The 27,243-nt window shown below is 41.4% G+C and overlaps 3 protein-coding genes across 6 annotated transcripts in view; 2 read left to right on the plus strand and 1 right to left on the minus strand.

The window, feature by feature from the left end:
• Nucleotides 1–6,091, plus strand: part of bgnb (biglycan b) — a 32,693-nt gene extending 26,602 nt beyond the window's left edge. Inside the window, exons 4-8 of one of the 2 annotated variants that reach the window (XM_037541197.1) lie at nt 610–823; nt 963–1,073; nt 3,307–3,400; nt 3,966–4,104; nt 4,894–5,091. In XM_037541197.1, the coding sequence (XP_037397094.1) occupies nt 610–823; nt 963–1,073; nt 3,307–3,400; nt 3,966–4,104; nt 4,894–5,091 (756 nt within the window). Of the gene's footprint in view, nt 1–609; nt 824–962; nt 1,074–3,306; nt 3,401–3,965; nt 4,105–4,893 lie in introns of both variants that reach the window. The other variant, XM_017712715.2, reaches the window with a different exon arrangement.
• A 2,040-nt stretch (nt 6,092–8,131) lies between these two features.
• Nucleotides 8,132–23,941, plus strand: b4galt3 (UDP-Gal:betaGlcNAc beta 1,4- galactosyltransferase, polypeptide 3). 3 transcript variants are annotated; one of them, XM_017712718.2, is made up of 9 exons: nt 8,132–8,486; nt 8,818–8,914; nt 9,099–9,652; nt 14,606–14,841; nt 17,950–18,140; nt 18,238–18,360; nt 19,679–19,783; nt 19,923–20,293; nt 20,395–23,941. In XM_017712718.2, exons 3-8 carry the CDS (start codon nt 9,382–9,384, stop codon nt 20,245–20,247), a joined length of 1,251 nt encoding a protein of 416 aa, XP_017568207.1. In that variant the 5' UTR covers nt 8,132–8,486; nt 8,818–8,914; nt 9,099–9,381; the 3' UTR covers nt 20,248–20,293; nt 20,395–23,941. The 3 variants fall into 3 exon arrangements, with proteins under 3 accessions (XP_017568207.1, XP_017568205.1, XP_017568206.1); XM_017712716.2 differs by having other exon boundaries at nt 19,923–23,941; XM_017712717.2 differs by having other exon boundaries at nt 8,132–8,450; nt 19,923–23,941.
• Nucleotides 23,942–25,090: 1,149 nt separating this feature from the next.
• Nucleotides 25,091–27,223, minus strand: cfap126 (cilia and flagella associated protein 126). The gene is made up of 5 exons (XM_017712720.2): nt 26,995–27,223; nt 26,825–26,887; nt 26,122–26,199; nt 25,772–25,942; nt 25,091–25,651 (listed from the first exon to the last, which is right to left on the minus strand). The coding sequence occupies exons 1-5, from the start codon at nt 27,019–27,021 to the stop codon at nt 25,361–25,363; spliced, it is 630 nt and encodes a 209-aa protein (XP_017568209.1). The 5' UTR covers nt 27,022–27,223; the 3' UTR covers nt 25,091–25,360.
• Between the last annotated feature and the right edge of the window lie 20 nt (nt 27,224–27,243).

Below are 27,243 nucleotides of genomic sequence, written 5' to 3' on the forward strand. Positions count from 1 at the left end.
GTTATATAGAGAAGGGAGGGAAAAGTGTAAGAGGGTAGATGATAAAACAATCCAACAGGATGTTAGAACAGATCAAGTTGTCCTGAAGCAGAATGCCCCTGCTGTTCTGAGAGTGGAGGCCACTGCCAAACTGAATATTTTAGTTCCCTCCTGGACTCACAGCCAAGCGGTTTTTTCTCTATGTTTATTTAGACCGCCAACCAAACACAATATTTAATGTGGGCAATGCATGAAACAGGATTATACTATTAAATAGCAACGTTTGGCTCATACTTTTTTGGATGTTTTATTTCATTATTTCTTAAATAAAATTGCCTGAGTCTTTTCTGTTTCCTTTTGTCCTGTCAACAATAAGTTGTCACTGGTCAACAATAAGATTAAAGGCTGGGATTTGAATCGCACATGCAAATGTATTATTTGACCATCTTTGTTCAGTTTCAGATTGTGACAAGTAAAATTGGCTGGTCTTGTCTTCTTTTGTCTTCTTAGGCTGGTTACCAATGATTATGCTATTAAATAATACCATCTGATTCAAACATTCTGTGTTCAGTTCTGGATTGATGCAATAAAACTGTCCCGGCTGTTTTTCTTTTCCTTTTGTCCTGTCAGGCTTTGTCACTGGTCAACAATAAAATCTCAAAGGTTCATCCGCGGGCCTTCGTGCCAATGCGGCACCTGCAGAAGCTTTACTTCTCCAAAAACCTGCTGACGGCCATACCCAAAAACCTGCCCGCCTCGCTGGTGGAGCTGAGGATCCATGACAACCGCATTAAGAAGGTGGCCGATGGTACCTTCTCCGGCTTGGGCAGCATGAACTGCATAGGTCTGAAAGCTCCCTCGCTATTATGCGTAGCAGTGGTTGCAGTTTGTCTCAACAGCTCCCTTTTTTTAGCTGGAGACAGTTGGTTTTGTGGTGGACGTTCTGACTAATGTTTGACTGTCTTTTGAAATGCCTCTTATAGAAATGGGTGGGAACCCCCTTCAGAACAGCGGCTTCGAGCCTGGAGCTTTCAAAGGCCTGAAACTCAACTACCTGCGCATTTCAGAGTCAAAACTAACTGGCATTCCCAAAGGTGAGTTACGCGTTTAGGACTTTTATGCCACAATCAGTATCAGTTTTATTTCAGGTCATGAGAAATTTATCTTGGTCAATGTACATATTTACTATGTAACATACTGCACAGACAAAGCACAGACAAACTTTCAAAAGCAACACAAAATATAATGGAAAATGGTGGAATTAAAGGAATACTGCAGTGTTATTCATGTTCATCTCTAGCTACTGTATATGCATCATATATTTGATAACCACAGACATCATTTCAGTTTACTTCCCTAGATACTCTTGTATAATAAAATAATGGTTGCTTCAGTTGCTTCAAAGTAACAAAGTAATTCTAAAATATATATATATATATATATATATATATATATATATATATATATATATATAGAGAGAGAGAGAGAGAGAGAGAGAGAGAGAGGATACTGTGCGAAAGTCTTAGGCACCAAGACACATTTTCAAAATCTATTTATTTGTGTAGTATGTTTCTTTGCTGAGAAAAGTGTTAATATTTGAAAAAACAAAATTTATAGAATATTAATTAATAATGATCTCTGTGGTGACTGTGAAGGTGTCAAGGAAAAATATGGACCCAAGACATTTTTGTTACTTTTTATTTTATATTTATGTTTATTTGAATTATGAATACGACTTTATTCTAATGTATATTGTGTTAAACTCAGTGCTGAGGTAAATTGTTTAAAAATTTGCTTAGATACCTAAAACTTTGCACAGTACTGTGTATATATATATATATATATATATAGCCTGTGACCCAAGGATAACATTAGGATTACCTCCAGGGTAAAAGGGGCCAACAAAGTCAGAGAAACAGATGGACTACAGTCTGTAATTGTAGAACTACAAAGTGCAGCTAAATAGTAAGCGGAGCTGATAAAATGGACAATGAGTATAGAAACATACACTTATATAAATAATTAATCCATTTATTTGGGGACCCCCCCGTGAATCTGAGGGAGAAGCGGCTTGGAAAATGGATGGATGGATGGATGGATGGATGGATTTTTTTTTAAGGCAGTCTACATGTACCGCTCTACCATAAATATATTTTAGGCCAAAATCTATTACAAAACAATGTCTCGGGCATCAGGCAACATATTCATAACCATTTCATGTGAAATCTTTCTGTGATGGAGCTTTTAGAGGCATTAAACACTTGAGGTGTCTGGTTCCTATCACCGCCACTGTGAACAATTCAGTCAGTAAGTTTTTCTAGAACAGAATATCCATCCATCCATCCATCCATTTTCTAAGCCGCTTCTCCGTCAGGGTCGCGGGGGGATGCTGGAGCCAATCCCAGCAGTCTTCGGGCGAAAGGCAGGATACACCCTGGACAGGTCGCCAGTCCATCGCAGGGCAGACAGACAGACACAGACAGTCACTCACACCTAGGGGTAATTTAGCATGTCCAATTGGCCTGACTGCATGTCTTTGGACTGTGGGAGGAAACCGGAGAACCCGGAGGAAACCCACGCAGGCACAGGGAGAACATGCAAATTCCACACAGAGAGGACCCCGGTCACCCGGCCGGGGAATCGAACCCAGGCCCTCCTTGCTGTGAGGCAACAGCGCTACCCACCACGCCACCGTGCCACCTAGAACAGAATATTTTACATCAAATTGCTTTGAATGACTTTACTTCTTACTTTTGAATGACTTTACTTCTAACGATTTAATTTAGCAGAGATGCTAAAAATCTGTGGAATTTGGGTTACCATAGCAGCCATGTAAAATTCTGGAACATTTGATAAGTGGCTAAATTTTTACTAAATTTAGTGAACGGGTAGTTATGCTTACTATGTAATCTAAAGTAGATAAATGTCAGTTCAGCTACAGAACCTAATCCCAGTAAACATACCACCAACCAGCCAACTTTCTGAAACAACTGTCCTTACATTAAGGGTAATCTGGACCAATCAAACACAAACTTTGGTTTGATTGGACTAAAAGAACCAGTTTAAAGTGGAATTTTCCTGGACAGACAAACAAAATCCAGGACAATCCAAGAAAAACCTGGCTAGATGGCAACCTTACTGTTACCTTATGCAGGCTTGAAACCAATGATTATTCCTTTAGATATTTTGCTGTGTTTTCCAGATTGACCAGTTAAATATAAAAGCATACTAAGTTACACTATGCAAGTTCTGAGTTTAATGCTATTGTGCACAATATAAACCACATCCCTGTTTTAATCATATTCCGAATGATCCATCTTCTCTTAGATCTCCCTGAAAGCCTCCATGAGCTCCATTTGGATCATAATGAGATCCAGGCAATCGAGCTGGAGGACCTGAGCCGCTACAAGCAACTGTACAGGTCAGTCGCTCCATGACCACTCAGGCCTTAAAGCACTGCCCCTGGGGCCTCCCTGTGGCAACAGTGCCACCTAGTGCTTCACTCTATAAGTACATTTGAGAAGGACACATTGAAAAGCTTTTTGGTGAATTCAGTGGAGCTTTTCGAGGTGAGTCATTTGAGGACGCACAGTGAAATTCAGAATTAAATTACCTACAGACACTGTTTGACAGTCACACCATTGCCGAAAACAGGTAGTGGTGTGTGTTTGTTTTGTAATAAACCAACCAATACAAATAAAAAGCAAATGAAAAGTGTTTATTTATATCCAAAGGAGGCATTTGTGTTTACTGTGACCAATGCACTGGAGCTAATCTAGTGCTGGTGATTTTTCCACTAGGCTGCAGCAGCAACAGGACAAGGGATTTTATTCACTTTCTAGTCCAGCTTGGTCTGTGAGGCTGCAGCACATGACTGATTACAGTGTGTTCATTGTGATTACACCTCGTTTGGTTCCTGCCGTAATCTGCGGGCCTCCTCTATTGTTTCTCACACTTTCACTGTTGTGCTTGTTCACTGATGCCAGGTTGGGCCTGGGCTACAATCACATCCGCATGATTGAGAACGGCAGCCTGTCCTATTTGCCAAATCTCAGAGAGCTGCATTTGGAAAACAACCGGCTGAGTCGCATCCCGAGGGGCCTGCCTGACATGAAGTACCTGCAGGTGGGTGGGGATAGAGGGGGCAGTGAAGAGAGAGCGCAGTAAATCTGTTTGGCAGGGTCAGGCTACCACCGCATGAGAGGAACAGCGAGCTCAGTGCCGAAAGTGCAAAAGCAGGCCACAGGAGTAGAGGGCTGGGTGACAAGTGAGAGCCACTAGAAACAGTTAAAAATGTGCTGTTTTAAATTTGCTGTTCATGTTCTCTTCTTTTATTTACCATGTCAGGTCTTAGAGGAGTCCCATCCAGCATTTTTGTTGTTTTCCTCACTCTTACAAACTTAACAAGTGAACTAGGTGTGTTACAGCAGGAAAAACACAAACCAATGAGTAGACTTACTGGCCACTTACTGAAAACACCTTGTTGATACACCTTGTAAGGGTGCAGTAAGAGACGCTAGCTCATCTTTTTCCATGCACAATTTATGTTAGTCATCCTCAGCTGTCCATCAGTGGTCAGACCACAGGGCCACTGCAGGCTGGATATTTTTGGTCAATGAACTATTTTCAACTTACTGTTAACAGTGGGGTGTTTAAAAAGCTGCAATGCCTTATGTACTCATACCACATCCACACAAACTAAAATGCCACTGCCACGTCAGCGTCACTGCTGTGTTGGGAATGGTCCATATCTGGTCAGCAGGGATCCTATGGTGGTCCCTATTCATTGATGTGCAATCAGGGAGTGGTTAATCAATTTTGCAGTAACAGAAATGCAGCAGTCAGCAAATACCTGCATAGTACATCTACACAGAAGCTGATACACAGCAACTCAGTGTATGTCCTTCTTTTCAGGTGGTCTACCTCCATTCCAACAACATAAGCCGGATAAACGTGGATGACTTCTGCCCTCGTAGCTTTGGCGTGAAGAGGAGCTTCTACAATGGCATCAGTCTCTTCAGCAACCCCGTCCAGTACTGGGAAGTGCAGCCCGCAACTTTCCGCTGTGTCAGTGACCGGCTGTCCATTCATTTTGGAAACTACAAGAAATAGAGCCGAGAGGAGGCCTACAGGAGAGAGGGGGAAACAACGGATAAAGGACAGTCAAACAAACTGAAAAGAAGAGGGATAATCAGAAAGTTGGGGAGGGGGATATAATGCACAGTATGCCTGTGTTTGTGAGGTATTGAAGTTGAAGGAAATATTTGTGGAGGTGAAATAGAAATTGGGGTTTCATCATCCTTAAATTTGTGGAGAAAGCAGAGCATAACAGCACAAACTGGCTATGTTCCAAAGCACATTCACTTAACCTTTTAATGAACTAACATTGAAGACGTTCCAAAAAAAAGTTCAAAACATGGCCAAATTGCACAAATATTTTTAAAAAGTCACAAATGCCAGCTTCTTTTTAAAAGGGCTTCTTATTGTTTACCAAACATGTTCAACAGTAGTGTAATTAACATGTACTCTTATTGACATCAGTGCAGTTCATATGATTATTATTATTATTATTAAATATTAGTTATTTTGTTATTGAAACCAGGTGAGGTGAGAAGTTCATTATGAGTTTTAATGTTATGTTGTTCTTTATGTCTATTCCTGTCTCTAGGAGTGTCTTTTTGGGGAGTAAGATTTTAGTCACTGCCTTGCTACCTGTGCTTCAGGGATCTGTTCTGAATTAAATTAGTACTGTATGTTATATAGAACCACATTACCTTTTCTTCAGCCTATCGCTTTATGATGCAGTCTGTCAGAAATCCAGGCCCCACACCCATTCTAGGCCTTCACTAGTCTTGGAGCTGGATACGGGACTGTCCTTTCTCTTGTATTATTTTGCACAATGCCTTTCCACATTCCACCTGATGCTCTTGCTGGTGTTTCTGGACGGGTTTACCCCGCAGAGTTTTGTGGCAATCCTGTGAGCATGCTCTGTACTCTGTTGATCTTCCGCATGTTGAGAATAAAAAAAACTTTCAGCTTAACTTAAAGAGCAGAAATAACACATGATCATGGTCTGAAAGCTGTGACAAATAAAACATAATTTAATAACTAAGCAGTATGAGTGGCTTTGGAAACAAACACAACTGAGGATTTAATATGTTATATATCATTGTTTGTAATACTCTGTAGCACATCATTGCATCCCTCAGCTTCATCAGTCTGACAGAATACACCATTTTGTTGTTCTCTTACTACACAGCATACATTATGCAAACACATCACACAACGATTGGGCTTCCTAGCAGAAATGTGAACTATCTGGCTTGCTATAGAATTAGGCAGCTATTGGAAGAAAGAATAAAATAAGAAAAATTTACCCGGATGCATGAATCCCAGGGTTCGTAGTTTTTCTAAACTTGCTCCCACCTTCAAGATACATCATCATAAGGGGATTTTCCTTGTCTTTAAACTCAAACTATTTTTGTATTTTTTTTTGTAAATTTTTTTCATTTTAGCTTTTAAAATTATATTTCACAATATTGTGATATTGCACAGATTTTCATCCTGCTTGATTTCATTATCTACCAGGCCCATTCAAGTACTCTGCTTGTTTTTCCATCCATAAAGGTAATTAAAAACAGAATGACAAAAGCTCAAGAGGCTTTATGGCTCAGTATTGGATATAATTAAATTGTCATTACGGCAGACACTGTCTTTCAGTACTGTAGGCACCCCTATACTGTCTTTCAGCACTGTAGGCACCCCTATACACTGTCTTTCAGCACTGTAGGCACCCCTACACTGTCTTTCAGTACTGTAGGCACCCCTATACACTGTCTTTCAGCACTGTAGGCACCCCTATACTGTCTTTCAGCACTGTAGGCACCCCTACACTGTCTTTCAGTACTGTAGGCACCCCTATACACTGTCTTTCAGCACTGTAGGCACCCCTATACTGTCTTTCAGTACTGTAGGCACCCCTACACTGTCTTTCAGTACTGTAGGCACCCCTATACACTGTCTTTCAGCACTGTAGGCACCCCTACACTGTCTTTCAGTACTGTAGGCACCCCTATACACTGTCTTTCAGCACTGTAGGCACCCCTATACTGTCTTTCAGCACTGTAGGCACCCCTACACTGTCTTTCAGTACTGTAGGCACCCCTATACACTGTCTTTCAGCACTGTAGGCACCCCTACACTGTCTTTCAGCACTGTAGGCACCCCTATACACTGTCTTTCAGCACTGTAGGCACCCCTATACTGTCTTTCAGCACTGTAGGCACCCCTACACTGTCTGTCAGTACTGTAGGCATCCCTACACTGTTTGCCAGTACTGTATGTACCCCTACACTGTCTTTCAGCACTGTAGGCACCCCTACACTGTCTTTCAGCACTGTAGGCACCCCTACACTGTCTTTCAGTACTGTAGGCACCCCCTATACACTGTCTTTCAGTACTGTAGGCACCCCTATACACTGTCTTTCAGCACTGTAGGCACCCCTACACTGTCTGTCAGTACTGTAGGCATCCCTACACTGTTTGCCAGTACTGTATGTACCCCTATACTGTCTTTCAGCACTGTAGGCACCCCTACACTGTCTGTCAGTACTGTAGGCATCCCTACACTGTTTGCCAGTACTGTATGTACCCCTATACTGCCTGTCAGTACTGTAGGCACCCCTACACTGTTTGCCAGTACTGTATGTACCCCTATACTGCCTGTCAGTACTGTAGGCAACCCTACACTGTCTGTCAGTACTGTAGGCACCCATACACTGTCTGTCAGTACTGTAGGCACCCCTACACTGTCTGTCAGTACTGTAGGCACCCATACACTGTCTGCCAGTACTGTAGGCACCCATACACTGTTTGCCAGTACTGTATGTACCCCTATACTGTCTGTCAGTACTGTAGGCAACCCTACACTGTCTGTCAGTACTGTAGGCAACCCTACACTGTCTGTCAGTACTGTAGGCACCCATACACTGTCTGCCAGTACTGTAGGCAACCCTACCCTGTCTTTCAGCACTGTAGGCACCCATACACTGTCTGTCAGTACTGTAGGAAACCCTACACTATCTGTTAGCACTTTAGGCAACTCTACACTGTCTGTCTCGCCGTGTTTCAGCTGTTTTGCTCCCTCATGTGTCTGTATTGACCGTTAGCGCCCCGCCCCTCCATCATGGCCGTCAGCACGAGCCAGAGCAGAACGGAGGATGCGCGCGCCCTGTGAGAGAGCGAGCGACATGGAGGCGCGTGTGGACGAGCGCGTTCGCTTTTCGACTCGTCTCGAGCTCGACATGGCGGAGTGACCGCGGAAAACGCGAAAATCACAGGCTCCGTCCTCCATCCTAGGCCTGACTGTCGAGCAGCGCTGGAGCCTCGGGCTGGATTTGAAACAGCGCTGGTACAGAGAGAGAGAGAGAGAGAGAGAGAGAGAGAGAGAGGGGGAGAGAGGGGGAGAGAGGGTGAGTTAGTGATGACCAAGACTTGGACAATTCCAGGTGAACATTTAATGCGTGCACAAAACACCCCGTTATGGCTTTAACGTTAGTTTGAATTGCTCTAGTATCGAAGAGACGCATTAGCATTATTAGTGTTACCTTTGTCCTGTTATTTTTACTGATATTGTGTATTTCTATTATTATTATTATTATTATTATTATTATTATTACTAAGCCTGTATTGTCATATGTGTTGGTGTTGTTATTGTTATACTGTTAGTATTGTTTTGTTTGTGCTGGTGGTCCAGGTGGTGTTGGTGCTAGTGGTGTCGGTGTGATACTGTAAGATCAGTAGTCAGATCTGTAAATTGAACAGTTGTTTCACATTCAGGCTGCAGGATGTTCTGTTGCTCTCAAGAGGAGGAAGAGGGCAAACTCTCTGAATAGTGTGGCCTGTTTCACCACCAGTCCAGAACATCAAAACCCAGGTACTCCACATTTTGCACAGTTCCATCCTTGTGTTAAATGCTGCTTTGCTCTCAAATAGATACGCATGCATAGTTTGCTTATTATTGCCTTGAATGTTTGCCTTTTGCATTGCAAACATGAATGGATATACATATTATTCTGCTGCTGCTGCACTGGGTTTACAAGCTCTTCCCTTTTTTGCAGTGGCCCATTTGCAGAAGATATGGCTGTGCCACTCTTACCCTCCACCACACAGCTAGTTTCCTTGAAATACTATAAATGTGCCACTCAAAGCTAACTTCATCACCCATCACTTCACCTCTTCCACCTTAGCCTTCCTCCGTTTCTCATTCCTCGTGCTTTCCAGCACCTTTCTCAGCCCTTTCTTCCTCATGCTTCTGACATTCGTGCCCCCGCTTGCCCTCCCCCTCTCTACCTCTGTACCTATCACCTGTTTGTCTACTACTCCTCTGCGCCCAGTGCCATAATGGTCTGCTGTGGCCGAGCACTAGACTCTCCCTGTACTCTGGCTCTGCTGGTGGGCTTCCAGTTTGCGTTTGTCCTCTATTTCTCCCTGGGGGGCTTCCGTGGTCTCGTCTCCGTGCTGGTCCACTCCTCGGAGCCTGAGTTCGACTACTCTCGCCCACATGATGTCTACACCAACCTCAGCCAACTCAGTGCCCTGCTGCCTCCTCAGCCAGGCCCCACCGGAGCAAACCAGCAGCTCCGAGACTGCCTGCTGCCCTCTCCCCTGCTGGGTGAGTTCTGGTTCACAGTTTACTGGTAAAGAAATGGTTTGGCCAAACATGTACTTGTCACTTACCTCACCTCAGATGTTTTCAGTCAAGGCATTTTTGGCGTCAGAAGTGCTTTCATAAGCTTTGTGCTGGAGCTGCAAAGTTAATGTTGTTAACAAGTGATGGAGGCCAATATCAGCGGGATGGCACACATCTGTCTGAAACCAAATTAAGTTTTTAATCCTAAATAGGCTTGCTATTGTGATTTCTGACCCTGTATGCCATACTGAGCAGGTGGGAGGTCCAGGGGGTTGTTTGACCCACCCTAGAAAAACATAGTTGCAAGGAAATGTCTAAAACTCCATTCAAATAAAACCGCATTGTAGCTTTAAAGCTGCATGGTGCATAATTTTTTTTTGTTGTTAAAATTGCAAGAAATACAATGTCAAATCCAATAATAATAAAATAATAAAAAAAGTGATTAGTATATTCTGTTTACCTTGCATTAAGTTGAAAATGGTACAAAAAATTTTATGTGTCATTACGTATTTTAAAATACAAAAAGTATTTTATGTGTTACCTTATGAAGTTAAAATATATGCGCATTCCAAACATTATGCCTGCAACACATACTAAAAAAGTTGGGACAGGAACGTGATTACCACTGTATTTCATCACCTTTCTTTTAACAATTTATAATAATCATTTGGTAACTGAAGATGCCAGTTGATCCAGTTGATCCATTTATGAAAGCAGAAATCTTCTGTCTGATGTGCACTTCAGCTGAGCACTGCTGGGATCTTTGTTGTCTGATTTTGAGCTTAATAAAAAAATATGTTTGTAATGAGAGTGGCAGGCCAGTCTAGCACCCACACTCTCCGATTATGTAGCCATTCTGCTATAACACATGTAGAATGTGGCTTGACATTGTCATGTTAATGTAAGCAAGTGTGTCCCTAAACAAGAGTAACAAGTAACTAAAAGGCAGTACATTTGCTTTTACAGGTGTGCAGGTTACCCAATAATACTCCCCCAAAGCATGGCGGACTCTGGCTTTTGAATCTTACACTAGTAAAAATCTGGATGGCCCTTTTCTTCTGTGGTCCATAGAACACAACATTTCCACAAACAAGCTGAAAGATTGTCATTAGACACACATTTCCACTGAGCATCAGTCTGTTTCAGATTATCTTGTGCCCAGAGAAGTTGGCAGCGTTTTGGCATGCTGTTGATGCATGACTTCCACTATGCATAGCACAGCCTTAACTTGCATTTGTGGATGCAGTGATGAACAGTGATTATTGACAATGGTTTCTCAACGTATTCCCAGGCCTGTGCAATGACATCATTCACAGAAACATGCCGGTTTTTACCATCTGAGTGATCGAAGGTCACAAACATTCATTTGTGTATTTTGGCTTTCTCTTTTACGCACAGAATTTTTTCAGAATTCCCTGAATCTTTTAATATTACGCCCTGAGAAGCTTGAAATACCTCAAATTCTTGCAATATTTTTAAACTGTTTGATTTTCAGTAATGCATTTTTGGCGAGCCTCAACCCATTCTGACTAATAAAGGACTTAGCTTAGCCTTTTCTGGTTGCTCTTTTTATGTCCAAGCATGATTGCATCACCTGTTTAATATGTTTTGTGAACATTTCACAGTGTACATAATCATAAATTGACACTGTCCCAACTATGTTGAAACACATTGCTGGCATAAATGTCAGAATGAGTATATTTGCAAAAGGCAATAAAGCGGACGATCTTTAAAGATGTAGCTTATTTTTTTAGGTTTATTTTTCAAATACAGGTCAATGTAGATTTATAAATCACTTTTTGGAATTGGGTTTGTAGCAGTACTGAGTCAGGAGGGAAAAATACATGCTAAATACATGCTAACTGTAAAGCCTGAAATACTCATTTTAAAATCAGAGATGTTGGGTTGGGTTTTGCAGGAGTTCCTAGGACCATGTCATGCATCTTTACTTAGTACATCACATGCACAGGTTAAAAAGGCCTTTTCTCAAAATTTAGGTTGATTGTGAAATACACTGCTCAAAAAAATAAAGGGGAAAAATTATCAATGGAAATCTAATTTATTAACCAGTGGAGGCCTGGATTTGGAGTCACACACAAAATTAAAGTGGAAAAACACACGACAGGCTGATCCAACTTTGATGTAATGTCCTTAAAACAAGTCAAAATTAGGCTCAGTATTGTGTGTGGCCTCCACGTGCCTGTATGACCTCCCTACAACGCCTGGGCATGCTCCTGATGAGGTGGCGGATGGTCTCCTGAGGGATCTCCTCCCAGACCTGGACTAAAGCATCCGCCAACTCCTGGACGGTCTGTGGTGCAACATGGCATTGGTGGATGGAGCGAGACATGATGTCCCAGATGTGCTCAATAAGATTCAGGTCTGGGGAACGGGCGGGCCAGTCCATAGCTTCAATGCCTTCATCTTGCAGGGACTGATGATACACTCCAGCCACATGAGGTCCAGCATTGTCCTGCATTAGGAGGGATCCAGGGCCAACCGCACCAGCATATGGTCTCACAAGGGGTCTGAGGATCTCATCTCGGTACCTAATGGCAGTCAGGCTACCTCTGGCGAGCACATGGAGGGCTGTGCGGCCCTCCAAAGAAATGCCACCCCACACCATTACTGACCCACTGCCAAACCGGTCATGCTGAAGGATGTTGCAGGCAGCAGATCGCTCTCCACGGCGTCTCCAGACTCTGTCATGTCTGTCACATGTGCTCAGTGTGAACCTGCTTTCATCTGTGAAGATCACAGGGTGCCAGTGGTGAATTTGCCAATCCTGGTGTTCTCTGGCAAATGCCAAGCGTCCTGCACGGTGTTGGGCTCTGAGCACAACCCCCATCTGTGGACATCAGGCCCTCTTACCATCCTCATGGAGTCGGTTTCTAACCATTTGTGCAGACACATGCACATTTGTGGCCTGCTGGGGGTCATTTTGCAGGGCTCTGGCAGTGCTCCTCCTGTTCCTCCTTGCACAAAGGTGGAGGTAGCGGTCCTACTGCTGGGTTGTTGCCCTCCTACGGCCTCCTCCACGTCTCCTGGTGTACTGGCCTGTCTCCTGGTAGCGCCTCCAGCCTCTGGACACTACGCTGACAGACACAGCAAACCTTCTTGCCACAGCTCGCATTGATGTGCCATCCTGGATGAGCTGTAATACCTGAGCCACTTGTGTGGGTTGTAGAGTCCGTCTCATGCTACCACGAGTCTGAAAGCACCACCAACATTCAAAAGTGACCAAAACATCAGCCAGAAAGCAGAAAGGTACTGAGAAGTGGTCTGTGGTCCCCACCTGCAGAACCACTCCTTTATTGAGTGTGTCTTGCTAATTGCCAATAATTTCCACCTGTTGTCTATTCCATTTGCACAACAGCATGTGAAATTGATTGTCAATCAGTGTTGCTTCCTAAGTGGACAGTTTGATTTCACAGAAGTTTGATTTACTTGGAGTTGTATTGTGTTGTTTAAGTGTTCCCTTTATTTTTTTGAGCAGTGTATATACTGATGATTTTTTTTTAACCCAATTTTTCTCTCCAATTTAGTCGTTTCCAATTTCACCCGCTAGTTAGGACTCCCGCAATCACACGATACTATCAGCGCTAGGAGGGTGAAGGCTAACACAGGCTTCCTCCGAGACCCGTGAAACCAACCACCGCTTCTTTTCGAACTGCCGTTCACACAACGTCATTGGACAGCCAAACGCACTCGGAGGAAAGAGCCAACCGCCAGTTCTCTTACGTCAGCTAACAGACGCCTGCGCAGACTGCTCTAGAGTCCAGTGGCAGCTCTTTAAACCACTGCATTTGACACTTTGCATTGCGCTTGGTGATGCAAGGGTTGGATGCAGATGCTCAGCCTTGGAAACTCGTTCCATGAAGCTCTCTATGCTGTTTTTGAGCTAATCTGAAGGCCACATGGAGTTTGGAGGTCTGTAGTGATTGACTGTGCGCACTATGTGCCTCAGCAGCCGCCGACCCTGCTCTCACATTTTATGTGACATACGACCACTTTATGACTGAGATGCTGTCATTCCCATTCACTTCCATTTGTTTTAATTCCACTGACAGTTGACTGTGGAATATTTAGTAGTGAGGATCTCTAGGATCTTTGTCTGATATTTAATTTTGTTTGGTGATCTGAAACATATGCAAACATGAGAAACAGGCAAAAGAATAAGATATCAGGAAGGGGGCAAACACTTTTTCACACCACTGTATGTCTCATTCTGCTTGACCAATATAATCTGTCAATAATATGATATTAATAAAACAACCAGACTAGATTGAGCTTTACTGAATATTTACAGCTTTACTGGTAAATTACTTATTTACCAGCAGACAGAACAGGCATTGCTTAGGTTACATGTTAAACGCAGGCAACACAGGTTGTAGTGAATAACAAAAAACTGAAGAGCAATTTCTTGTTCTGTTTATTTTGTCAGCTATTTAGAGATGGTAAGTTCACTGGGTTGATCTGTGCAGCAAAGGAAGTAGCTACACTAGCATTGTCTAAAAAAATCGTATTCCCAGGGTCAAAATTATCCCTTATCAAGCCTATTTTTTGGCTATACCAAGCTATGCTCAAAGCTAAGTTCTGATACAACTGTGTTCTTGCAAGTCTCTATGCTGTCACGTTGTTGATTAAAAACGAACAAATGTTATAGAAGACAATAAATATTTGTTTCAGGATACATAGAGGTAAAATGTTTTGCTTCACTGTTGTCAGAAGAAACCATTTTGGAAATATGAGGTTAACTTTACAGGAGAAGGAAAAAACCTGCTTTATTTTTTTATAAGTCAATGGAACCAAGTCATTTTGGGCCATTTCTTTTGGTCCATGTTATACATTGCTGTAGTATCTGTACAAGGTACCTAATAAACTATTGACTGTAACTGATGCATTGCTGGTTTTCTTTCTGTTTCTGTGCTGTAGTGGGGCCTGTATCTGTGCGCTTGTCCTCTCCCCCGTCCTTGGAAGAGATAAAAGAGAAGAACCCTCTGGTGACGCTGGGGGGGCGCTACCGCCCACTGGATTGCGAGCCAAGGCACCATACGGCCATCGTGGTCCCCTACCGGAACCGGCAGAGCCACCTAAGAACACTCCTTTACCACCTGCATCCCTTCCTGCAGAGACAGCAGATCCATTACAGCATCTATATTGTACACCAGGTCTCTCCATTACACCAGCATTTACAGTGGAATAAAGTCTGAAATTTTTCCCTATAATCCAGATGTAGCCCATCAGCCAAGAAATGTTTGGTGTCTGAAGTTTTACCCCTAAGTTTTATAGTACAGCTACAGAAGTAATAGAAGCTTTTTTAAAATTTCTTTTAAATTTCTGTCTATTTCAGTGACTCAGATGTAAACAGAATCACATCACTCAAAGGGGTTTATTGTGAAAGTGTTTATTGTAGAGCAATGTATAGACTCATATTTCTTTAAAGTGGGGGTGACAGGAACCAGAAGTTGTGATGTTTTTACCAATATTTCCATTTTATTTACTATCGAGAACCACCAGACGAGTGAACATTTCTTCAGATTTTTAAAAAAATAATATTTGTAATGGCAATATTAGGGATGGGTGATATGGCAAAAGAACTATATATCATGATACACAATATGTTCATATTTTTCTGAATCTGATCAATTGGAAAAGACAGTAGTACCACATTTTTTAAAAATGCTATAAAAACTATGAAAACATTTTATGTTCCAGATTTCATACACTGCACTGAACAGAATCTAGTTAAACAGAATTAACTACGTTCTCCTTATAATAAAACATGCAGTTGTCAGTCAGTGTTCTAGAAATACTGTTGATATGTTCCACGATATGTTGAGAGAAGTATATTGTGTTGTGACAGGTTTTATCATGACAATGATAAATATTGTCATGTTGCCCAGCCCCAGATAATATAATTGTAAATCTGAAAAAATATGATTTCTCTGGGTGCTATGTTGTCCTACAGCACCCTGCATGTACAGTGCATCCGGAAAGTATTCACAGCGCTTCACTTTTTCCACATTTTGTTTTGTTACAGCCTTATTCCAAATTGAATTAAATTAATCTTTTTCCTCTAAATTCTACACAAAATACCCCATTGTGACCATGTGAAAAACGTTTTCTCGAGAGTTTTGAAAATTTATTAAAATTAAAAAACAAAGAAATCATATTTACATAAGTATTCACAGCCTTTGCTTAATACTTTGTAGAACCACCTTTGGCAGCAACTACAGCCTCAAGTCTTTTTGAATATGATGCCACAAGCTTGGCACACCTATCTTTAGGCAGTTTTGCCCATTCTTCTTTGCAGTACCTCTGAAGCTCCATCAGGTTGGATGGGAGACGTCTGTGCACAGCCATTTTCAGATCTCTCCAGAGATGTTCAATCGGATTCAAGTCTGGGCTCTGGCTGGGCCACTCCAGGACATTCACAGAGTGGTCCTGAAGCCACTGCTTTGAGATCTTAGCTGTGTGCTTCGGATCGTTGTCCTGCTGAAAAATGAACCGTCGCCCCAGTCTGAGGTCAAGAGCGCTCTGGAGCAGGTTTTTATCCAGGATGTCTCTGTACATTGCGGCATTCATCTTTCCCTCTATCCTGACTAGTCTGCCAGTTCCTGCTGCTGAGAAACATCCCCATAGCATGATGCTGCCACCACCATGCTTGACTGTAGGGATGGTATTGGCCTCGTGATGAGCAGTGCCTGGTTTCCTCCAAACATGACGCCTGGCATTCACACCAAAGAGTTCAATCTTTGTCTCATCAGACCAGAGAATTTTGTTTCTCATGGTCTGAGAGTCCTTCAGGTGCCTTTTTGCAAATTCCAGACGGGCTGCCTTGTGCCTTTTACTAAGGAGTGGCTTTCGCCTGGCCACTCTGCCATACAGGCCTGATTGGTGGATTGCTGCAGAGATGGTTGTCCTTCTGCAAGGTTCTCCTCTCTCCACGGAGGAACGCTGGAGCTCTGACAGAGTGATCATTGGGTTCTTGGTCACCTCCCTGACCAAGGCCCTTCTCCCCCGATCGCTCAATTTAGACGGCCGGCCAGCTCTAGGAAGAGTCCTGGTGGTTCCGAACTTCTTCCATTTACGAATGATGGAGGCCACTGTGCTCATTGGGACCTTCAACGCAGCAGTAATTTTTCTGTATCCTTCCCCAGATTTGTGCCTCGAGACAATTTTGTCTCGGAGGTCTACAGACAATTCCTTTGACTTCATGCTTGGTGTTTGCGCTCTGACATGCAGTCAACTGTGGGACCTTATATAGACAGGTGTGTGCCTTTCCAAATCATGTCCAATCAACCACAGGTGGACTCCATTTAAGCTGTAGAAACATCTCAAGGATGATCAGTGGAAACAGGATGCACCTGAGCTCAATTTTGAGCTTCATGGCAAAGGCTGTGAATACTTATGTAAATATGATTTCTTTGTTTTTTAATTTTAATACATTTTCAAAACTCTCGAGAAAACTTTTTTCACATGGTCACAATGGGGTATTTTGTGTAGAATTTTGAGGAAAAAGATTAATATAATTAAATTTGGAATAAGGCTGTAACAAAACAAAATGTGGAAAAAGTGAAGCGCTGTGAATACTTTCCGGATGCACTGTACCTCTCCACCATAAATTATTTGGAAAAAATACATTTAAGGCCAAAAATTGTCATAAATCAATCAATCAATTATAAAGCCTGCTCTCAGCCATCAGGCAGCATATTGTTTGTGATTTTTTTTTTTTTTTTTAATAAATTTTTAGAGGCATTCAGACATCTTGTTCACCAACACTGTGACAAAAATTTTGTCGTCACATTTTGCACTCATATTATGCTTTGTTTACATTTTGACCATTTGATTATCTAGAAACTTTGGAACGAAAACAGTAATTCCCCTAGACTTATTTGATTTCTGACACTGCATGACATACTGGTATTTATAAAAATGGATGAAAGTACTGACCAAACTCAGGCATCAAGACAATCACCACTGCTATGGCTAGGCAGCATACTTTATTTTTAATACATGTGTGTATCATTGTGTAAAGGTATTTTTTGACTTCCACTAATTCTTATTTTTACAGTAGTGGTTCTCAGACTGGTCCCCACAGACCATCTCCATTTCTTTTTTCTGTTCTTATGTGTTAAGAGCTTAGATACGGTTAAAACAGTACCATCTGAAGGGCTTTAGGACTTGTTTAAGAACCATTGCTTTGGAATAATTCTTTAGTGTAATTTTTCCTTTGACTTCTAGACTTGAATTGGTTTCACTGTCTTTGTGGTCAGTCAGGGAACTCAACGTTTAACCGTGCGAAGCTACTGAACGTGGGAGTGCGAGAGGCTCTGAAGGAGGAGGACTGGAGTTGCATCTTCCTCCATGATGTTGACCTGCTCCCAGAAAATGACCATAATACCTACACCTGCCACCCGCAGTACCCCACTCACCTTTCTGTGGCTATGGACAAGTTCAGATACAGGTAGCCCCATCTGGAGGAGGCGCTGTTGGGATCTTCTCAAGGAAATTCATGCTTTGACCAGCGTTGATCTTTGTCTCCTTTCTCATTGGTTCTTTAGGCTGCCATATCCGCAGTATTTTGGAGGGGTGTCAGCCGTCACTCCAGATCAATACCTCAAAATGAATGGCTTCCCAAACCAGTACTGGGGATGGGGAGGAGAAGATGATGACATTGCGACTAGGTGACCGACCAGACCTCGTGCACTTGCACTCAAGAACCATTTTTAAAAATGCCTCATGTGAAATGAGTGTGTGAACTTGTTGCATGTTGTCTGTTGGTTGTCTTTTACCTCTCTTTCCATTACGCTCTCACTGACCCTCTTATCACTATGCTCCTTACCACTGCATCTGTCCATCTGCATAGCCACTGGAGGGGTCAGTAAGTAAACTGAATCACCAGTCCTAATGTGATGTTCAAGGCTTCAACCTTTGCTTTTTTGAAAACTTCAGATGATCAGAGTTTAACCTAAGTTTGGTTCTTCAACTCCAACCATCATTTTTCTCCACTGTTGAGTGTGGAACTACATGATTAAGGATCTAGTATGTTGGGAAGCCAAACTAAAGTTGAAGCTTTGTAACAGTGGTTGGGTTAGTGTTAAGTTGTTTTAAGATTTGGGTTTCCTTCTCTCTGGTTTGCTCTCTCCTTTGTCTTTGCCGTGGTCCTATAATACAAACACTGAAACTGTTGCTGAGACTGGCTGCCCGTTCCCAGTAGTGCAGGGCTTCTTAATCCATGGATGCTTTAGTTCTGTTGGAAAATCAGTTGAGTGTGCGCTCCTGAACCTGGTGTGCACCCTGGACTGGGTGCAGAAGGTACTTTGTTCCATTGATTTCTTGTTAAATAGATCAGCGCATTTTGCCTGACCCAGATGACTAGTGGGGAGGCCCCAGAGGAAGGACCCAAAACTAGCTTTCAGTATCATCTTTTACAGCAGTTGATTAGAAATATGCTATTGTACAAAAACCTGAGAAAAGGCGCCTAGACCCAACATTACTGACTTTTAGTATTGTAACTGTTAGATTATGAGTTGTGACCAGTGGTGTAACTACAGGGGGTGTGAGGGGGCAGTTGCACTGGGACACTGCTGACCAGACCCCTTAAAATCTTTTTTTTTTTCATCTATTTATCTCGTATAGATACTGATACACCATGACGCACAGAAGGGTCTAATTGCTTAGTAACATACCTCAGTTAGCTTCCATCATCACTGTGATGTCTGTTTAACCCCCTCTTATTCATATTTCACTCAAATAATATATAAAAATATGAATTTTAGCAAAATCGCATAATTTTTTGCACTGAGGCCTCTAAGATCTCATTTATGCCACTGGTTCATACCTCCTAAGCCTATTTTAAGCTACATTTATTAATTTAGTAAGTTTTAGTAGTGCTCCTTCTTTTGTCTGTCTTTTCATGGAGTCATTCCATCCATTCTCTGGTGTCTTCTCTCAAATTGTTTTTGCATCATTTTCTCCTTGATGTATGATCTGTCTCCTCAGAGTTCGTCTCTCTGGGATGAAGATAGTGCGCCCCCCTGTGGCCATTGGCCATTATAAGATGATTAAGCATAAAGGGGACCAGGGTAATGAGCAGAACCCTAGAAGGTAATCAAGCATGGCTGCCTTTTGCAACATTGATGTAGGAGGAATGTCATAGTCCTCGACCTTTACTTCACAAGTTCTACTGATCTTTTAGGTGCATACATACTGTCTGATTAACTCCTGTCTAATCTCAAATAAACAGGTTTGATTTGTTGAAGCGCACCAGGCTAAACTGGAGATCAGATGGCCTCAACTCGTTGACCTATGAGCTTCTGTCCAAAGAGCTCGAGCCACTGTACACCAACTTGTCCGTTAACATCGGGGAAGACCCTCACCCTCCGAAGAAAAAGTCAGAGCCCCCTCGGAATGTCTCTCGCCCTACAGCCAAACCCATAGTCAGGAGCAAAGAACTGGGAAAACTGGGTGTCTTCTCCACTCAAGCAACCAAACTGGAGCATGCCGAATTGAAAGTGGCCAACAAGAGTTCAGGTGTTGTTCAGAAAGTTGTGAAACAGGAGGTTGGTTGATGGCAAACACATAGTCTGTAAACCATCGGCACAAGTACCATACAGGGTAATTTCTCAAATGGATGGTGCACTTGTAACATGCCGGTTTGCTTCATTTTCTGTTTTAAAATCATGGAGCTTTGCACTGAGTTGTCATTTTCACTGAAGGTCCACCGACAGGGGTGACGTTTTAACTGCTCATTCCCCTCTGGAGTATCTCCAACACTGGCATGGTGTCATTTGCACAAACTTGCTGTACCATCTTCTGAAGATCACCCTGCCACGGGACGGATCAGAGAGAGAGCCGAGTTAAAAGTGACCTGTTCATGTGCACTTGTGCTGTAGAGACACTTGCACCAGTGCTAGTCCCTGTGTGCTTATTCAGCCAGCCTGCTGTCAGCTGCTAATCTTCACCCCACCGTGTGGGTTTGTCTCTCTGTGCCTTTTTCTCACTCTAGAACCATCAGTCTCTATCAGCGTCTTACTACATATGTTCTCAAACCCCAAGACAAACACATATTAGTTCGCACTGGTGTGTCAGAGTAATACTAGAGCTTAATTTCTGATCCTCTTATTTCTAATCAGCACACACTGCTTTGTGATCTTGTGCTTGAGCAGACTGTTATCACTGTGGACTATTTTTGGTCTTGCTCGGGAAACGTTCATCACATGTTTGCACAGGTTCGTGTTCTTGTTTTTGAGACCTTTGTTCTTCTAACAGTGAGCACTGACTCATTTTTTCTTTAAGCTGCTCAAATCACTTTATATTTTTGTTATGGAGTCTAATAGGGTATATTTAATCGCGTTATTGTATGGTGCCTCTGTTGATTTTGATTTTGGTTAGACAATCAGTGAGAAGTAAACTAGCTGGCAAATCATATATCAAATGGGTCATAGTTTTTATCATTATAATAAAATACTCTAGCTAGTTAGTTTGATTCAGCTTAGAACATTCTAATATAATAGGTTTTGTTAAGGTATTAAAGTTATCAGCGTTAAGTGGATTCATTTCAAGGAAGTGTAAACTCCCTCTGTTGCTATGTTACTATAATGCTAAATAGTTCTGGGCATTTGTGCATCAGCTATATCAATTCTACCCCAGCCAACATTTGCCATATGCACACTATTACACAGTTAAACTTTTATTGTTTATTTATTTAAATATTCCGTAACACTGGGACTCATTCACCAACCATTCTTAAGAAATGTCTTCTTAAAACCCACTTGCGCAACTGTCACGAAGATTCTGATGTTCACCAGTGTTTTCTTATTCATTCTTAGGTAAGAACAGAATCTGCACACACATTTAAGACAAAGGTGTGAATTCTGCACTTTAAGAACACATAATGATTCTTATGTAGACTTTTTCTTGGGAAAATTTAAGAAAAAACCTTGAAGATATTAGTGAACGAGGTCCAGTGATATCACTGTATACAGTACTGTGCAAAAGTCAGAGCCCACCCTTCATTTACTTAATTTCCAGTGAAAATGGCCAGTAAGTACAAGTTGTTTACTGGAGGCAGTCATGGGCTGGAGGTTAGGGAACCAACATTGTGACTGGAAGAACATTGGTTTGATCCCCTGAGCTGACAGGATATGACTGAAGTGCCCTTGAGCACTTTAACCTCCAAACCTCCAAACCTCCAAACTGCCCCTCGGGCGCTGTGGATAGGGCTGCCAACTGCCCCTGAGTGTGTGTGTGTGTGTGTGTGTGTGTGTGTGTGTGTTCACTAGTTTGCATGTATGTGGTGGGTGTTTCACTGCACAGATGGGTTGAATGCAGAGGCCTAATTCCTCTCTGTGCAAACACAGTTGGCCAATAGTTCTGAATTCCATTCTGTTCTACTCTATATATTACATTTTGCAGTATTTAATATGTTTGGTTTTATCACAGCTGCTTTTGCTTTTAGTTTTCCAAAGAAACCGTCAGAAATATTTTTGAAAGTTCAGGCTTAGAAGCTGTTTGCGTGTTGAAGTCTGGACTCTGGAATGGTCAGTGTGTTGTTTTGAAGAATGCCAGCAGCTTATTCGTCAGATTTGCAAATGATGTTTTTGTCAAGTTACTTTTCTCAGTGAGGTACTTCTTGACAGCTAGACATCATATCAGACCCATAGCGCTGAGTCATCCGCTCACAGTGGAAGGATGCACAGAAACACCTGTGGATGTTTTCAGATCTGAAGCAGCTTGATTTTCTCCTCTCTCAAAGATGAAAGCTTTAAGTGCTGTTTATCTGATGATGATAGTTTTGGTGTCTACCAGGACTTACCACCAGTTGTTAGGAGATTCGTCATCTTTAAATCATAAATCAAGTGAATATCTTGTATGTAATCTCCTCAGAAATATCTCCTTAAAATATCCTTAAAATTAAGAACTTGTTCTTAATGACTGTTTTGGTTAGAAATGAAATAAAGGATGATCTCTTACTTTTGCACAGTACCATATGTGAAGTTCTTTGCTGACAAGTAGTAGATATTTACGTGACTGTTAATGAGATCATTTACATTCCCTGAAATCTGCCGACACTGAACAGCACTGACAGTACTCCTTAAACTCATGCTCTAGAAGGATACACAGCACTTTGGTTATTATTTGTCTTCTTTAATATCACAAATGATTATTTGAATGTATTAAGTTGAAATGTTCTTTGTCTTGAGGTGTTTTTTTTTATTGTTTTGCTGATTATGCACTGCCTAATCTTTAATCATTGGGACTCACAATGTAAAGACTTGCAAATATGTGAAACTTGCAGTTGATCAAGCCTCAAACAGCTTTCCCTAATGCCTTTATAGTCCAAACAATGGATGGTTAGATACAGTTATGATTATGACAGCTTATATTTACTCATCACTGTAGTCATTTAAAATTGTATGGTACAGTTTAAACAGTAGTATGAATGATCTACATATCTTGGCTTGCTAACATGTATCCAAGGAACCTTTTTGCTTCTACCATATTTGCAGGCTCCTGATATATTTAGTGAATACAGTAGTTTTGTATAATATGTTTAGTACTGGTGATAATCTACTTGAATACCTATGGGTAGTCTTATAATATGATCATTATTTTACAGTCTGACTTGATGCTGGTTGCATAAAGATAGTTATAATTTCTTGGTTTATAGAGATTTTGTTTATTTTTGTTTACATCACATATCTAATTGCAAGGTATGAGTCCATATTCTTCGAAGTAAACATGTTCTAAAGGTCATTTTCACAAAACAAACCTTAATAACAGGTTTTAAATGGTAGTGCTGATTGACCCTTAGTTTGCAGTGAAGAATCATTGCAGTTGCTAATAATTTAGGTCTGAAAGTGACTGCTGCTGTACAGTAGGGGGCCAGATGATTATAGATCAAATAGCATTTGCTTTAACACATTGCAGACAACACTGCAATCGTGTGAAGTAACTGCTTGATTGTACTCTCGCCAACAGATGGCTGGATTGAAATCTTTGCTTTAACAAGGGTCCTTGAATATTGATGCTAAGAGTCTGTGACTGACTTGCAAGAACTCTCAGCACACCTACTAGTTCCCAAGGGTTACTGTGTCTGCTGGTAGCGTTACAAAACGACTCATTTTGCTTCCAAGCACTAAAAACGATTTACCAATGACTAGTGAAACCAGCTGATGCTCTGTTCCTGAGGGACTGCAGGCGTGCTAGTGCTTCATGTAAAACAGTTCCATTCAGCAGATGAATAAAGGACGTTGAAAGGACTTTGTGGCTTTATTGTTGTTTTTTCCAACTGTCTTTTAAATCACTGTCAGATGATGCTCAGCTCATTGAAAGATAAATATCTTGACTGTCTGCTCTCGCAAGTCACTTGAAATTCAGGTAAAAACTATGGTAGCCTATATGTATGTACGTATTTATGTATGTGTATGTATGTATGTATATTGTGATTGCTGTCAAACAAGCGTGGGACTTGCACATTTTACAGCTCTGTGTTACGACAATAGAGAAACAGGGTTCAGCACAGGGTCAGTATGTAATATAGAGTACTGTGCAAATGTCCATCCTTTCTTTTATTTAATTTCTAGTTAAAATGAGCCTTTAGTACAAGTCACCCATTTTTCAGCATCATGAAAAAAGCTAGTAAAATATGTTTAACATAAAACGTCACAAAAACTAAATGTAATTACATTTTTTTCACTATTTACTGTGTCTATCCTTTGCCTTTAGTACAGCTTCCACTCTTTACAGTTTTTCAAAGCTCAGTCGTAGATATTGGTTGTATTTTATGCTTCATAATCCAAGTAATCCCAATTAAAAATTCAGCCTAATCAGTCCAAAAACCTCACTCCACATCTCAGCTGTCCAGTTTCGTTGTTCTATTTTAGTGTCCTTTTCTCTGCAATTGTTTCTTGACAGTTATACATCCTTTCAGATACATAACACTGTTCTCACTGTGGAAAGATGGACAGATTTTTGTGGATTTTTCCAGATTTGAAGCAAGAGTAAATATTGATTTTGTCCTGTTTCCAAAAGATGAAAGCTTTAATTACTTAGGTAACAGGTTTGGTGGTCTACCAGGTTGCACAGATTTAAGGAGACCCATTTTATTCTAGATCTTTCAATCATTTTTTAACTCAGTTTTGGAAGCTGTTGTATTTTTATTTATTTTCCTTTAGTTTATCTCTTCCTAGCGCAATATTGCGTAGAATCTCCTTCAGCTATTTTAGATGCACATAAAAGAGAAATGTATGAGGCAGCTGAGGTGTGTTTGGGTAGGTGCATCTGTTAATGTCATGTCTCTTTGAAGGTGTATGTCATTTTTGGTAACATTTTTGAGAGGACACAGCTGTAACTGGATGGTTTAAAATGGGAAGGATGGAATAGAAAGTTGCAACAGAGTGCACAAAAGAAAAGAGTGGAAAAATTGGATTTATTTATAGACAGATTAAATATCATACTTAGTGTTGGAGACTTGTATGTGTTTTCTGCTTTTTTCCTGACTGAAAAGTTAATAACTTGGAATTAACTGCTGTTTTGACTGGAAATTAAATAAACTAAATGGGAGTCTCTGTGCATATTACTGTAGATCTTTAAAAAAATACAGGTCTTCAAACTAATATCTAATTATTTTATTAAAGAACAGACAGGCACTATGCTTATTCTGCTAAGATGAATGATTAGTCATTGGCCTCTTCTGCTGGTCTGAGACACTGGTCTGGACTGATCTTGGATAGCCCTTATCTTACTTCCCGACTCCATTTGGTCTTGCTGGGAAGTTGGTCTAGACTCAGCTTTGTTTTGCTGAGAGGGTGGTCGAGACTCATGGCTTTGCTGGCTGACTGGTCTAGATGGAGCTTGACTCTGTTGAGTTCCAGGCCTGGACTGAGCTTGACTGGATGGCTTCTCTGGAATGGGTTCTTCGCCATCTGGAGCTGGAGTGCCTGCTGGATCCTGTAGCTCCTTGTCAGTGTTCTGAAACAATACAGGTCGATTACTGAATTCAATGTGTGAATTATCAGTAGAGAATTTACCAAAGCAAAAATGGGCTCTGTCTACCTTATCACATGTTCTGCTGAGGGCCCTGCTACTTACATGTCCTTCATGAGGCTTATCAGTAGCTGACTGGACCAGGTACTGAGACTGCCCCCAAGCCTTGAGGCGCTCTTGGCCTTCCAGTGAGCGAGCTGTAGAGTTTATATGAACTGGAGGGATACGTCTCGGTAAGTCCCAGGTTCCCTGGAATGATGTCCAGGGGCTTCCACGCTGGCAAAGATGTAATAATGAGAGAAGAGAATACGTTCAAGCCGAAAGGTTGAATGGTCACAGAAGTTGCATTCACAACAGTTATGAATTGAAGTGTGGTCACTGTGTAGTTTAGAACATTATGTGTATGTCTAGCTTACAGTATATTTCACATTAATAGCTTTAATTCTAACTTTTACCTTCACACCAGGAAGCAGATGACCTCGATCTGTGGCTATAAATGCAGTGTGGCCCTCTGCTGCTGAGGGCCTCTGAGACTGCCAGAACACATATTAGTAAACAATTTAGTCATAAGTTAATCTTAGTTAGTTATTAGTTCATCTTAGAAAAAGATTTTTTCTCAATTTCTATATAATGCAGTCGTTTGCTGTAGAGACACTTACTGACTCTTTTCTTTACAACAGAGGTGATAGGAACCAGGGTCGCATTCTCTACCTCGCAAAAAATAGCCATTTTACTTACTATTTACATCTAAAACGACCTACATAACGCCACGTCTTCTAAAATTTTACAACTATGTAAGGTTAATAGTGTAAATCTGGAAAGAAATATGATCTCAGAACTTAAAGTGATGTCTCTGGCATCAAACAATTGTATTCGTACCCAATTCTTGTAGTGCATTTCTGTTTGGACGTCTGGTTCCTATCACCTACGCTCTGAACAACTCTGACTCGGCCAGTTTCTCTAGAAACTTCTCTAGTGCACTTCGTCAAACCACTCTGAATGCCTTTGTTTATCCTAAAGACTAAATTATACAGATGGTATAATTAAACGGTGGAATGCTCCTATAACAAAACATTACATAGCTTTAACGCATTTAAGTCGTGTGTTGTCAGCGGATAACTGGAACAGTCATAACTTAGCATTAACCAGCTAACCAACCTCTTTGTAGTGTTTTGGTACGGTCCAGTTCTGCAGTTTATGAGACTTGAAGGCATTTTCATACTGCCAAAAAAGCCCAAAAAACACATTACAAAACACAAACACTTACTCGCATAGATACACAAATAAATACTGCGAAACTGTGGCTTTAATAATGACGATTTAAGTACCTGGTTAGCGGTATAATTGGACGACATTCTTCGTTGCTCTGATGGTTGACAGCTCCGTCTCTTAGCAACCAGACCAACGGAAACCCTGCAGACTTTCAGTGCTGTATTAACGTTACGCGCTTAAATAACTGGATTTTAAACTTCTAAATAACACTGCAGTCGATGTGGAAATTACTGTGTGGGTTAAATAAAATAAATAATCCGAGGTAAACGTCTTGCGCACGAAAACTTTCTACTCAACGCTCCGTC

Source organism: Pygocentrus nattereri, chromosome 9 (genome assembly GCF_015220715.1).
Source record: "Pygocentrus nattereri isolate fPygNat1 chromosome 9, fPygNat1.pri, whole genome shotgun sequence".
In the NCBI taxonomy this organism is placed as follows: Eukaryota; Metazoa; Chordata; class Actinopteri; order Characiformes; family Serrasalmidae; genus Pygocentrus; species Pygocentrus nattereri.

What these genes read in the sequence shown, in the direction of transcription:
- cfap126 (XM_017712720.2), bottom strand. Translation starts at nt 27,021, where the DNA reads ATGTCGTCCAATTATACCGCTAACCAG. An exon ending in TACCAAAACACTACAAAGAG is followed by an intron (nt 26,200 to 26,824) that starts GTTGGTTAGCTG and finishes GTGTTCTGGCAG; the next exon opens with TCTCAGAGGCCCTCAGCAGC. An exon ending in ATCTGCTTCCTGGTGTGAAG is followed by an intron (nt 25,943 to 26,121) that starts GTAAAAGTTAGA and finishes CATCTTTGCCAG; the next exon opens with CGTGGAAGCCCCTGGACATC.
- b4galt3 (XM_017712716.2), top strand. Translation starts at nt 9,382, where the DNA reads ATGGTCTGCTGTGGCCGAGCACTAGACTCTCCCTGTACTCTGGCTCTG. An exon ending in GCTGCCCTCTCCCCTGCTGG is followed by an intron (nt 9,653 to 14,605) that starts GTGAGTTCTGGT and finishes TCTGTGCTGTAG; the next exon opens with TGGGGCCTGTATCTGTGCGC. An exon ending in AATGAGCAGAACCCTAGAAG is followed by an intron (nt 19,784 to 19,922) that starts GTAATCAAGCAT and finishes TCAAATAAACAG; the next exon opens with GTTTGATTTGTTGAAGCGCA.